A 13,982-nucleotide genomic window follows, 5' to 3' on the forward strand; every position below is an offset into this window, starting at 1 on the left:
CAGGAAGAAAACTGGGCTGTGTGTGAACGGAATTGTTAAAGCTCCTCCTCACGGTGGGAAGCACAAGCGGAGGGCCTGAGAGCGTGCGTTTGGAGCTCCAGAGATATTCTGGCCCAATCCCTAAATGCAACAACAGGGAAAGGAGGCTTTGAGAGGTTACGTGATTTAAGAGCTTAGATCTGGAACTCAAAGATTTTAGAAAACAAATTCCTCATTCGACAGATGAGGAAACAGAGGACCAGGGGGTAAGTCAGGAACTTGATAAAAAAAAAAAATAGCTGCCGGTTATCTCAGTTTCTTCTGTTAAAAAAAAAAAAAGGAATTGGACTAGGTCAGGGATCCTCAATATTTTTGTATCATAGAACCCCAATAGAAGCATATGAATCCTTCTCAGGAGAGAAAGAGAGAGAGACAAAGACAGACAGAGACAGAGACAGAGATAGACAGAAGAAGAGACACACAGACAGGGACAGACAGAGACACAGAGAAAAAGATGGAGCAGCAGAGAGAGCAACCGGCAGAAAGAGACAGAGACCCAGACAGAGACAGAGAGACAGAGATGAAGAAACAGAGACAAAGACAGAGAGACTTAACCTTGCTCTGAGTATCTCTGTCCTTGACTAAGAAAAGATCTGCTGGGGTCTGAAGCATCACCCAGAAAGAGGCCATTTATTCATCTATCTTTCATGTTTAAGATACATTAAAATATACAGAATTATGATAAAAACTATATCAAAATATAGTTATCAAAAAATTTAAGTTGACAAATTTAAGAACCCCTAAATTTAGATTATTGCTGAGATCCTTTCTAGCTCTGAATTCTTTGCTCCTAAGTTATTTTTACCTCTCTGGCATTCAGTTTCTTCATCTGCAAGACAAGCAGGCTGGTTGAGAGGGTTTCTAAAGCCCTTTGCCCCTCTAAATTCTTTAAGCCTAAAAAATCCACCCAACCTTGGCTGCACTTTCTTTCTCCATAGGACAAAGAAGATGAAAACAAGAACTTTGATATGCCCTGTTCTTGGGTGGAACCTATTTATATATCACCCAAAGGTAAATACCTGGTTTTCCCTCCTCAGACAAGTTCAGTTCTCTAAGATTCCAACAAGGGGTCTCAATGGTTTTAGGGTGATATTAACTTGATTTCAGTCCTATTCCAGTTCATACTTTAAATCTAAAATCGGTTTCCCCTCCGTGTTTACTGTCCCACCAGATGATACTCATTCACCTCTCTTTTCTGCCCATATAGGAAATGGATGTAAATAATTTGGTTATCACCATTGAGAGTGATGGTCATGTCTTTGGTTATTGCCATTGAGAATGATAGTCACATCCTTGCCCCAAGTATGTCCGGGAGGAAATTGATAAAAATAATTTGATTATTGTCATTGAGAATGATGGCCATATCCTTGCCCCAAGTAAATTTGGGAGGAAATTGATAAAAAAAAATAACAATTTGGTTATTGCTGTTGAGAATGATGGGAGACATACTTGCTCCAAGTGTACTCCCCAGAAACTGAAAATGGTTCTGAGGAGACCCAGTGTCACCCAGAAAAAGACTAGCAGGCCCCTGACACTTTTCTGGAAACCCAAGTAACACTGTGCTAAAGTCAGAAGCTAAATGGAAGACACTTTTCTAAATAGGAAGTCAAGGAGAAAGGGGCATATACTGGTCCCTGTGGCTTCACAGATAGTCTAGTCATGTATGGGTAGGATTGTGCCAAAGTGCTAAAGAGACAGAGGCAGCTCAAACCTAAGGAATCAGGAGGAAGGGAATTTTGTAGGTGCTGAACTGTCTCATCAGAAGTTGGAACCTTCCTAGAGAAATCCAATCAACCAATCAACAAATATTAATCAAATGCTTTTCTAATGGGCTTAGAACTGTGATAAGCACTGGGGAGGCAAAGAGAGCCAAAAACACGGTTCCTAGCCTCAAGGAGCTTACTAAAAAATACAAAGTCCATATACAGGTATTATTGAAAAATAAAATAAGTACCAGATAACTCTTCAGAATCCAGAAGGCTCTCCTGCAAAAAGTTACTCTTGACTAAGACTTATAGGAAATCAGGGATTCTAAGAAAGAAATAAAGCAGGAGTGCATTCTAAGCAGAGCTAGTGAAAAGGGCAGGGAAATAGATGTGGGATTTTGTTTTAAAAAAATAGCAAATAGACGTAGAGAGCATGAAGGGAAGTAAAGTATGAGTATCCTGAAGAGAGGCAGGAAGGGATCGGATGTGGAAGAACATTAAATGCCAAGCAAGGATTTTATATTTGATCCTAGAAATAATATCCCCCACAGTTTATTGAGTAGGGGAAGGGGGCATGATATGGCCAGCTAACCTTGTCCAAGGAGCTTAAAATTGGGGATACCAAAATCAGGATTTATTTCACTCAACAACAGTTAAGTAGAGATCCAGTTATGAAAAAGTATTAGGGAGAGAGGGAAGATGGGTTAGAAGAAGGAGTTATACTAGACATTCTTGCTGCCATCAATTAATATAATGAATATAATTCATTGGACTGAATTCATTATGTTTTGTATATTAGCAAAAGGATGCAGAAGTCCAAAAGACAGTGGGTGACTATTAAGTCAACTAAATAGAGATTTTGAATTTTAGGATAAAACTGATAGCATATCCTATGCGTTCTTAGTTGGCCGAGTAAGATGGTGTCATCAAACACCTTTCTTGATCTTTTTTGTTTGTTTGTTTTAACACATGGGTCCCTTTCCCAGTTTCTTAACTCCTAAAATCTCATTGTCTCAGGGAGCTTGACTCTAGTTGAAGAGAGGCACAGGGCTGACAAACTTCCCACTAAGATAAATGAAGGAGTTTTGCTTTCTACTCTCCTCAGATTTTGAGACCCGCTCTCCTCAAGGGAAGAAAGTGATCCAGTACAAGCAGGCCAAACTGGAGAAATGGACTCCATATCTGAATGACAATGGGCTAGTGTGTCGCCTTACCATCTACGAGGATGTGGACTGTAAGGAGGGGTGATGGGGGCAGGGAGGAAAGGGGAACTTCCTTTAAATCGAAGGGGAAATCCCATTGGCAAAGAGAGAAGCAAGGTCAAGGATAATGAGATAGATAGGCTGCCTAAGTTTCTGGGAGACCAGTGGATGCTGGAATGCTGGGATGTGGTCTAAAGAACAAGCAAGGAAGCAATTCCACAAGCATTTATTAAGTGCCTGCTGTGTGCCAAGCACTGTGCTAAGCCCTGGGGATACAAATAAAAGCAAGGAAATCATCCTGCTCTCAGAGGAGATTATGGGGGGAGAAAACCTAAGTAGATACGTAAGTAGATAGATGATAGACACATACATAGATGGATAATAGATATATAGATAGTAGATAGAAGAATAGATAGATGATTGATAGTAGATATATAGATACAGATAGATCATAGATAGTGGATAGTTGATAGATAAATGGTAGACAGATAGTAGATAGATGAATATAGATAGAATAAATAGATAGGTAGGTAGATGATAGACACATACATAGATGGATGATAGATAGTGGATAGATGAATAAATAGATGATAGACAGTGGATAGTTAATAGATAAATAGATGATAAATAAATGGTAGATAGGAGATAGGTGAACATAGATAGAAGATAGTTGGTAGGCAGACAGATAAAAAGATAATACAAGTGATGTTGAAGAATAATGACAAGGTTTTACTATTGATTATCTATGTTAGCTAACTGAGAGTGATACCAAGATGGAGATAATTGGAAGGATGTTGATACTCTCAAGAGTAATAGGAAAGTCTGAAAGAACTGTTTGGGAAGTGGGAGAGTAAGTTCTGTTTTGGACAGATTATGTGCCTATATAATAACTGTTTTGAGAAGTACAAAATGTAGTTTGTGATGTAGGACAGGGTCTTAGGAGAGAGTCTAGGACTGGATATACAGATCTTCAAGTCATTTATATAGAGATAATAATGAAATCAATGGCAGCTGATCAGATCAGCAAAATAGAAAGTAGGGAAAGAAAAGAGAAGCAGACCTAGGTTAGAAGCTTGGGATCTAACAAAGGGGACTAAAAAGGACAAAGAAGGATTAAGAAGGAGCTGTCAAAAAACTAAGAGGAGAGTATTGGATCTAGAATCAAGAGACCTAAGTTTGAATCCCATCTTTGACATTCACTAGCTTTCTGATCCAAACTAGTCTTTTTACCTCTCAAAATCTTGATGACTTTAACTATAAAATGGAAATAATATTAACAATAATAATACCTACTTCTTAAAATTATTATAAGAATCAAATAATATATGTGCCACTTCTAAATCATGTTACTTATTACTATTATCCTCTCTGGTCAGGTCTCAAGCCCATCGAAGTGAGGGAATGGTACAAGAACAGGGAAGACACATTAGAGATGAGACAAATGGATAAGGTCTCCAATTGGACCACCGAATACTTCAAGCCTGGGCATTTCCTGGCCCTGAGAGGTATACAGTTCTCCTCAATCATATCAGAAGCCTTAGAAGCTCAAGGTCCATAGGGTCCTCAGAGGTCATCTCATTTCTTTAAAATGCCCCTAACTAGGGATCCAAAGGCAAAGTTAGCAGATGGAAAAAATGAAAGAGGCACAGATTAAAAAAAAAAAAGATGAAATATTTATAAGATTTTTGGGATGAAAGGAACCTTAGTTATCATCCATTCCACTCATATTATTACAAATGGGCAAATTGAGGCTTACAGAGATGTCCAGTCATACAAATATTAACTGGCACAGCTAGGATTCAAATCCAGGACTCCCAACCCCAAATCTTGTGCTTTTTCTGCTCACTCATCATTTTGCTGATCAAAGAAGATCCCACCCCCCCCCCAACATCTCAAGTACTTGGCCAAGATCCACCAAGAACATATCCTAAGATTTGGACCCAGAGTAGGGTGGGGCAAATATAAACATTATGGAGCCGAGCCATGTCAACAAGCATTCATTAAGCAATCACTATGTGGGAGGCACAGTGCTAAATGCTGAGACTACAAATACAAGCAGAAATACTGTCTCTGCTCTCTGAGAATTTACATTCTAATGGGGGAAAGACATTACATGAGGAAGAGCTGAATGGGAAAGAAAGTGGAAGGTATTGGCTGGTAAAGAAAGTGCAGAGAGCCAGTAGTGAAGTATGGAGGAAGGAAGAGGGCTCCCTCACTCACAGGAATGGATTTTATGGACTCAAATGATGAACAAAGGAGGTGGAAACCTAGAATCATGGAATCTCAAAGAGACCAAGTACTTCTGGGGTCATTTAGTGCAAATTTCACTCACATTCAGGAATCCCTTCTAGAATATCCCTGATGGGAGAGATGAACAGAAACATCAGTCCTCTGTTTGAATACTTGCAGTGACAGAGAGCTCATTGTTTGTTTTGTTTTGTTTGAAGTGGCCCATTCCATTGTTAAACTGCCTTCGTTATTAGGAATTCTTTATATCTACCTCTTAGTATCTTCTACACATTGGTGCTACATCTGCTCTTTAGGGATAGACAGAAAAAAATCTAATGTAATCCCTCTTCCAAATGGCATCCTTCAGGTAAAGGAAGATAGCAAAAAGAGCCTCCTCTAAGACTTCTCTTCTACAACTAACCATCTCAAAGCATAGTGCAGTGGAAAGTGCATAGGGTTTAGAGTTCAACGACCAATCCATCTCTGCTTCTTGACCAACCTTCATGAATTTGTGCAAGTCTATTCTCTCTGGATCTCAGTTTCTTCATTCACTGAAGTAGATGCTCACTTTGGTCTTTTCCAACTCTAAAATCCTATGTTTTTAGTTCCTTACATGCAAGTCAAGGAGTCCTTTCTTATCATTCTAGTGGATTTCCTTTAAATATGATCCAGATGGTTAATATCCTTCCTAAAATTCATTTTCCAGCACTGTATATGGTATTGTAAATGTGGTTAAACTAAGACAGAAGAGATTGGGACTGTGCATCCAGATGTTCTCCATTAGTTGTTCTAGGTTGTTGGGTTGTTTCAGTCATGTTCAACTCTTCATGACCCTATTTTAGATTTTCTTGACAAGGAGGCTAGAGAGGTTTACCATTTCCTTCTCCAGCTTATTTCTTACAAATGGGGAAACTGAGACAAACAGGATTAAGGGTCTTGCCTAGGGTCACAGCCAGTAAGTGCATGGAGCCAGATTTGAACTCATAAAGATGAGTTTTCTTGATTCCAAGCCCAATAGTCTGGCTACTGTACCATCTAGCTCCCTACTCACCATTAATACAAATACTCTATTATACATCATAAACATTAACTATAGCACAAAATAAGAATTTGCTGCAACTTGCTATCTCATTAGCTCTTTTGGCTGTTGCCACATTATACTGCTTATTCATTTTGAACTTGCTTGTCTACTAAAACTCCCAGGTCTTTTGTACTTTGAACAGCTAAGAAAGATTTTGTTCATTTGGTAGTCTTGTCATGGCCTCAAGAATCTCTATGATGACCTGAGAAATGGGTGCTTTTTTCTCTGACCCATGAGCCAGATCCTGGGGACCTTATTCTGTGGGACATTCAGGGGGATTGTTGTATCCCTGTTGCATTACGTTGGTACATTGGCCTTACCCAGAGTTCCCTAGGACAATCTCTAAATATATCCATGATCTAATTCATGTCTAAGTATCTCCAAATATGGGTAACATTTGGAGTCCCCATCTCCCATACAAGCATTAAAGATTGGCATATTAGAGATAGGGCAATCTATATTTCACCCTATAAAAAATGTATGATATAGAAAGGACTAAGAATCGATACAGAACCAATGCAGAAACACATAAAGCACTCAAATACTCCATTAGACTATTCCATTAGACTCTATCTGAAAGATAAATTGTCTTTGGAGGCTGCTAAACAAAAATCTTCTTGTCACCCACTGTGTAGCTGTGAAATTCCAAGCAATGGCAAGATGAGGCTGCAAGGTATAACTTTCATGGCCACCAAAACATGGCTCTAGTCATCCAATCTGGGGTGCCATGTTAGCAATCCCCTTACTTCTCTGTGGAACCTTCTCCCTCCAGAACAGTGGTTTTCAAAGAGAATCCCAGGGGTCTCCAGAACTCTTTCAGAATATTTAAAAATTCAAAATTAGTTTTTATTTCTAAATAAATATCTACTTGATATATAACCCATATAAACAAAAACTTTATTTCTAATATGATAAATATCTACTTGATACATAACCCACATAAACAAAAACTCTTTGGACAGATCCTCAATAATTTTAATAGTGTAAAGATATTGAGAAAAAAGGTTTGAGAACCACTGCTCTGGATGACCGGTACTCAATCTTCTGAACTCAGGATTTCTCCAATTTGGGATTATCTACAAGATCACTCCTCCAATCCTCTACACAGGAGTTTGAAGTTCATTAAATTGTCCACGAACCTTCACCCTGATCAACACAGGCCTAGACAAGTCTCCTCCTGTTCTGTATTTCTGTTGCAAGTCCTCATTAACTGCCCCTAGGATGGGGGTGCAGGGATTAAAGGAAAGCAATCCTTTACTGTTCCTTCCCACTCTCCCTTTCCTGCTTTTAGATGAACTCTACAAGACTGTGCTAGGTATAATGTAGAATGAGTCTTGGAAAGGACACTGCCAATTCATTTTATACAGAAAGTAAGGATGGCTCTTCTACATGAGTCTACCTCCTTGACTCCCATTTGCCAATTATATGGGAAGCAGCCTCAGTTCCAGGGGATCAAATAGAAGAGTCCCCTGTGTTCTATCCACAAGCATCATTGTTTCTTACAAGGCTCTCCTTGGCGGGGAGGTGCCCCTCAAATGCCTCCAAACAAACAAACAAACAAACAAAAAAAAAAAAAAACATGCCTTATAATTCCATCATGTGGTCAGCAGAATTCTTGATCAACCCCTGATTTCCTAATTCTAAACTTAGTATATACCCATGATGATTTGGGGCCTACCTCTATCTTTAAAGAACTCCCAGGTGTCTGAGTTCTGAATCTAATATACTTGATCACTCCAAGTCCAAGAGTGCAAACAAGCAATTTGCTCTCTTCCCAACCCAGCAAAGAAGTTTCCAAAGGAGTTAAAAAGGCGTTCTAGAAAATGTAAATAAAATCACCAGCAATAAGGTTTAAAAGTGTCAGCCAAAAACTCCCTGGATACTAAGTTAAAAAACCTGCTTTATTGTGTTTCCACTTCAGTGGGTCTCAGCTGGTCCCAGATCAATCCCCTTTGTGTGTGTTGAGGAGGGAGGCAAAGTTAACCCAAACAACCCCAGGTGTGCACCAGAACTATCATTTCCCACAGTCCTATTTTGTGATATAGGAGTGAAAGGAGTTCACTCAGGTCTCCCTAGGTCCATCTGGCCTACAACACAAAGTCTCTCAAGTCAAGGTCCTAGGGCAAGAAGGCTCTGACACAACTCTCTCATCTCTCATTTCTGCCTTTTAGTGCACACCTACAAGAGCATGATACCTGAAACAGAGCGTACGATGGAATTCTACCATAAAGCCAGAGTGGATGGCCTCGTGAAGAGAACCGAGACCCCCCGATCAATGACCGAATACTATGAGGGGAGGGCAGATTTCCTTATCTACCGACATATCGATTACGGTCCCCGGTCCAAGAAATTTAGCCTCAGCACCGCAGAGACAAACCCTCGGCCCATGTTGGTACGAGCTGTAGGCTGTAGTGTGCTGTTGTCCCTCGCCTTGGAGCCTACCGTCCCGTTCATATGATAAGGATAATGATGGTCATTATAATGCTCATATTGATGATATTGTGTTAGCCCAGTGTGGTATGGATAGGGGGCGTTGGAAGATCTGAGAATTGAAGTCTTAGTCATGCTAGCAATCTTGAGCAAAAAGTGAACTTTTCTGAGCCTGTTCCCTCATCTATTAAAAAATGCTTTCCTTAATCACATTCTAGATTCTAGATTGAGGCAGAAAGGACCTTAAAAGTTATCAAGTCCAACCTCCTTCATTTTAAAAATGAGTAAATCAAGATACAAAGAAGAAACATGACTTGCCCAAAGTGATAGTATGTAACAGCTCTCTGCCTCTCTATCATTCCACCCTACCTTCACTACCTCCTGTTTATATGTCTTATTGATCAGTGGACAAAGATATCATAAAAATAACGCACAGAGCGCCAGGCCTGGAGTCGGAACAATCTCAGTTCAAATGTAGCCTCAAACACGAATCACCTGGGGAGGTGACAACCCTGTTCGCCTCAGTTTACCTATTTGTAAAAACAAGCTGATGAAAAAAATGGCAAGCCATTCTAGTACTTTTATTAAGAAAACCCCAAATGGAGTCATGAAGAGACCTGATTGAAACTGAATAACAATAGTTAAGCTAACATTAATATAGTCTAAAAATTGTGCTTATGCTCCACTTCCTTTTCTGCTGCTTTATTCCTATCATTGCAGAAGCCAAAGAGAACCACATGCTATTTTTTATTTTTTCTTTGTTTCATGGTCTACCATAGCTAAGTGACTTGATGTTTTTTTCTTGGATGGTCCTTGAAAAATAGACACATAAAACTATTGTGATGAAGGTGCTTTATAAGGTGCTATGGATATGACAGTGAATGTCATTGTCAATATTATTATTAATAATAGTAGTAGTAACTATAATTTGTATAGCACCTTAAGGTTTTCAAATTGCTCTAAAATATTTTTTTTTATCTTCACAATAGCTCGAGGAACAGGGAGGTAATCATTATTATTATTGTTAAGTGTAAATTATAACATGATTTCTGGCACTTCACCTTATCAGGCACTCACATCAACATTTGAAGTGGACAGGTTGAAAAGTCTACTGTGATCTGGACAAGGATTAGAATTTTCTACCATCACCTGCCACTTTGGTAGATTAAACCACAATGACCCAAGCCATCTCTCCTTCACTTCTGGTACCTTTGCTGTTGTTCAATTGTGAACAACTCATTGTGACCCCATTTGGAAATTTCTTGGCAAAGATACTGGAGTAATCTGCATTTCCTTCTTCAATTGGTTTCTACCTTGACATTATCAATGTCTTCTCTCCACCTTTGATAAATTAAGAGAAGAAAGAAAAAATGGGAATGAGAAAAAGTCAAGGAAGAATAAAAGAAATGAGGCTTTTAAAATAGCTGATTCAATTTTGACCTCCTTACTAAAGGAGCAGCTCTCATCCTCCTAACATCACTCCAAACCTACTGAAGGGATACAGAGAAATCAATGATAATTGCTCTGGCTATGATCTTTTTCATGATTTCCCACACTCCAATTTCTTCCCCTAGAAAATCACAGAGCGATTCAATCGAAACCCTGAAAAGATGGCAGATGATGACGTGGCTGAGCGTATATTTGTGGTCTCAGATGAGCGGATTCAACTTCGGTACCACTGCAGGGATGATTACATCACTGTTTCAACACGGGAATTCTTAAAAAGAAATGAAGTGGACAACAAAGGGAATAAGATCATCATGACTCCAGAAATGTGTATTTCCTATGAGGTAGGGAAACAGACAGTCAGGCAGGTAGACAGAGAGAAGATAGGCAAATAGAAAGACAGGTAGAGAGGCAGGTGGGCAGGCAGGCAAGCAGACCATATTTTCCTTCTCTGGTGATTCTGTCTGTATTAGCTCTTAAGTATAAACAGAATCCTGATGTTCAGACCCGGTCACTTCATTCTCCCTTTTTTTGAGGGGGAAGAGGAGTGATATGCTATTTTATTTTTTCTTGCAGAGTCTTTAAAGCCCTTCAAAATCACAATTATGAAATAAAACATTCACAGTCTCTCAATCTCTTGTCCAGCTCCTTTCCCCGAGGAGCTCAAGGATTGTAACTTAGATGATGTCACTCAACTTAATTTTAACCCAGCAACTGACCTCCACCCTAATGGGCATGCATTTCAGTGTCAGAAACTAGTGAGGGAATAAATGGTGACAATACAGTGGCATTTGCCTCAAATTCATCCCAGGCATGTCCTGCTGATGTTGTTACTATTGGTCATCTATGACCTCAGTAGTGAGGATGGGCAAGAGAAAGAAAGACAGCAGGATGCAGAGAGTCAGTGACATAGAGCAGATCCTAGGAGCATCAGAGATTCCAAGATTCTCCCTCATCACCTTCACTGGGATTCCAGGTAGAACCTCGGGAACACACCAAGAAGCTGTTATTCCAATATGAGATGATGATGGACTTAAAGAATGAAGAGAGGCTGTCTAAACACCAAGTCTGGGAATCTGAAATGGAGGTAATGGTCTACCTATCTGGGAAGGGAAGAGGGGAGACACATCATTGGGACTCATAGACCCTAAGGTACATACTTAAAGAACCTCAGGATTTTAGAATTAGAATATATCATTGTTGTTCTCCTTCATTTTTTTGTAAGAGGACCAGTGACATCATAGACGATGTCTTCTTCATGAATTGGATTTAAGTGACGCAGAGTTGTAGACCCTGGGGAATGTCTGAGGAAGCCTATGGACCCCTTTTCACAATGTTTTGTTGCTTACGTTCCTAATGGAAGGGTTTTCCTCCAAGTTCACAGACTCTCTGAAATCTTTCCCATGGACCTTAGGTTAAGAATTTAATAGAAATTTTAACACAAAGGATGTCAGAGAATGTGCTCAAAGGAACCTTTGAAACAGATTGGCAGAGCTGTTTACCATAGAGCTCTTACATAGAGAATGTAAGGAACACTGATGTCATGTAGTACAACCAACCCACTTATGTTACTGATGAGGAAAATGAGACCACAAGAAATTAAATGATTTGCTCAATTTGACCCAAAAAGTAGTGGCAAGGCTAGGATTAGAATCCAGGACTTCTGCCTGTCCATCCAGTGTTTCACCATGACACCTTATCATCTCTTCAGCTGTCCATCAGGTCTACTCATTTTTCTCCTATTTTTCTCTGTTTCTTGGCACATCAACAGCTTGTATCATTCAAAAGGCTAACCTCATGGCCCCACCTACTCAATTCTCTGTCTCTTCTTTGACCAAACCCAGTTCATATATTTTAACCAGCTTTCCCCCTTTTTCCCGATAAACTGTACTTCTAAATCACACCCTTCCTTCCCCCGCCCCCCTCCCCTGTGACCTCTCTTGGAAATTTTTCAGGATTAATTGAAATGGCCAATTCTCAAAAAAAAAAAAAAAATACTCCACTCACTTTTGAGTTCACTGAACCAAAATGGCCCCAGAGAACAGATCAAGAAACCTACCTACCTCCTCTCAGTAAAGAGGTAGGGAGATTATTTAGGCAGAGTTTCATATACATTGCCAGATATATTTTTGCTTAGTTATTTGTCAGATAAATTTTTGCTGAGTTATTTTTCTGAGTAACAGTGGAGAGCTCAATTCCTCCGGTGGGGCAGTACAAGAAGGAAGTATTTCCAGAAACAAAAATGAAAGCTTAAGGAAAACTTATCCAAAAAAAAAAAAAAAAAAAAAAAAAAAAACACTTTTCAGATATACCGAGGTATACTGCTTGAGTAGTACAATAAGAAAATTGTGGAAAATTCAGTCACTCCCTATGCTATGCAGAATAATTGGTACTTTTCATGGAAACCACTGATAGAAATGATTTATAATGAGTCGTTTCCATATAGAATTGCTTGGTGGTATTGTGGAAGAGTTGTCAATGGGGAATAGACTCTCCACAATTTTTTTATCTTTCTGGGTATATTGGCACCTGAAGGGTGAGCAGTGTATCTCTCGTTTCTACAATGAAAAGCTCTAGAATTAGGGTTAGGGTTATCTTGGATGGTGAGTCATAAGCCACAGACCACAGCAACCTTAGCAATTACAAAGGAAGCCACCTCCCATAATACCAAGCTTCTTTTACAACAAAAGGGCACTGAGAGAGGTGGTTTTCCCTCCTTCTCCTGATCAAGCTTAGGCAAACAGAGACGCCATCATAGATCCAAATGTCTCAGTAGGCTTTGTGTTTCCAAAAAGGTCCTAGAGATTCTGAAGGTCCGAGAAGAAGAGGAAGATACTCACAATCTCACCGTCTCCATCTATGACACCAAGAGAAATGAGAAGAGCAAAGAGCAACGGGAAGCTATGGTAAGTGGCAGGCGGATGGCTAGGGAAGCCTTCACCATCCCTTGTGGAACTGGGAAGTTGCCTTCATCGGTCCCTCGCTCATTCAAGAGAATGACTGTTCCAGGGACTGGAACTCCCCGGTCTTTCTTTCCAAATGTCCTCAAAGTCTATGCATCTAGCCATGGACATGCTTGAATAATGAACAATCATACTTCTATGATCAAAAGAAAACCCAGGCTCTAGCTTGTTTTTGCAGTTGAGGAAAGGGAGACACGAGGATGTTAAATGACTTTTAAAAAATAGTTAGCATGAGAAACGTAGGACCTCTTGACTATAGAGCCAGTACTCTTTCCACAGTGCCACCTGTCCCAAGGTGAAAGCAGATTCTTCTCCGCAGACGTCTTTGTCCTTCAGGGACATAGGGATCTGATTTAAGTCAAGACCCAATAGGTCAACCAGACCAGGGCTTATTAAACTTTCTCCACCCGTGATCCCTTTTTACCTGAGAAATGTAGGCATATAAAATTGGTATGTGAATCAGACATTTAGTGATAGTAGATCATAATTTCATGACTCCCCCATTCAGTTATAAGACCTCACATGGGATTGTGAACCACATTTTAAGAAGCTGGGAACTAGAAGAAACATTGACTGAAAAAAAGCAATTGGTTGTCAGCCCACTGCTTAGGATGGCAGAATATCATTTAATTGACTGAAATCCTATTGAGCTCTTTGCCTTTCCCTATCTTGAGCCCAGCGTTGGCACTGTTTCAGGTCCTCAGGACAGGGCTGCCCTCACTAGCCCTGAGTTCTTCAAATTTATGAGGGAGGAGTTAGGTTAGATCGTCATGTTCTAAGACATAAAATTTTTTGGAACTTTGATTTCCCCCAAATAGGCTAAGTAGCCCTTGGGGTTGGCTAAGTATGATAAGTGGGCAAGAAACCACTGAGGAACATGGATCCA

The 13,982-nt window shown here is 39.8% G+C and overlaps 1 protein-coding gene across 3 annotated transcripts in view; it reads left to right on the top strand.

Annotated features, from left to right (window-relative positions):
- The window catches only part of DRC7 (dynein regulatory complex subunit 7), a 34,170-nt gene that overhangs the window by 16,520 nt on the left and 3,668 nt on the right, over window positions 1-13,982 (top strand). For all 3 annotated transcript variants that reach the window (XM_051974549.1, XM_051974548.1, XM_051974550.1), the window contains 7 exons: window positions 978-1,050; window positions 2,851-2,979; window positions 4,324-4,452; window positions 8,429-8,649; window positions 10,262-10,477; window positions 11,110-11,220; window positions 12,929-13,039. In XM_051974549.1, coding sequence (XP_051830509.1) covers window positions 978-1,050; window positions 2,851-2,979; window positions 4,324-4,452; window positions 8,429-8,649; window positions 10,262-10,477; window positions 11,110-11,220; window positions 12,929-13,039 — 990 coding nt within the window. The remainder of the gene's footprint in view (window positions 1-977; window positions 1,051-2,850; window positions 2,980-4,323; window positions 4,453-8,428; window positions 8,650-10,261; window positions 10,478-11,109; window positions 11,221-12,928; window positions 13,040-13,982) is intronic.

This window comes from Antechinus flavipes, chromosome 2 (genome assembly GCF_016432865.1).
Source record: "Antechinus flavipes isolate AdamAnt ecotype Samford, QLD, Australia chromosome 2, AdamAnt_v2, whole genome shotgun sequence".
NCBI lineage: Eukaryota > Metazoa > Chordata > Mammalia > Dasyuromorphia > Dasyuridae > Antechinus > Antechinus flavipes.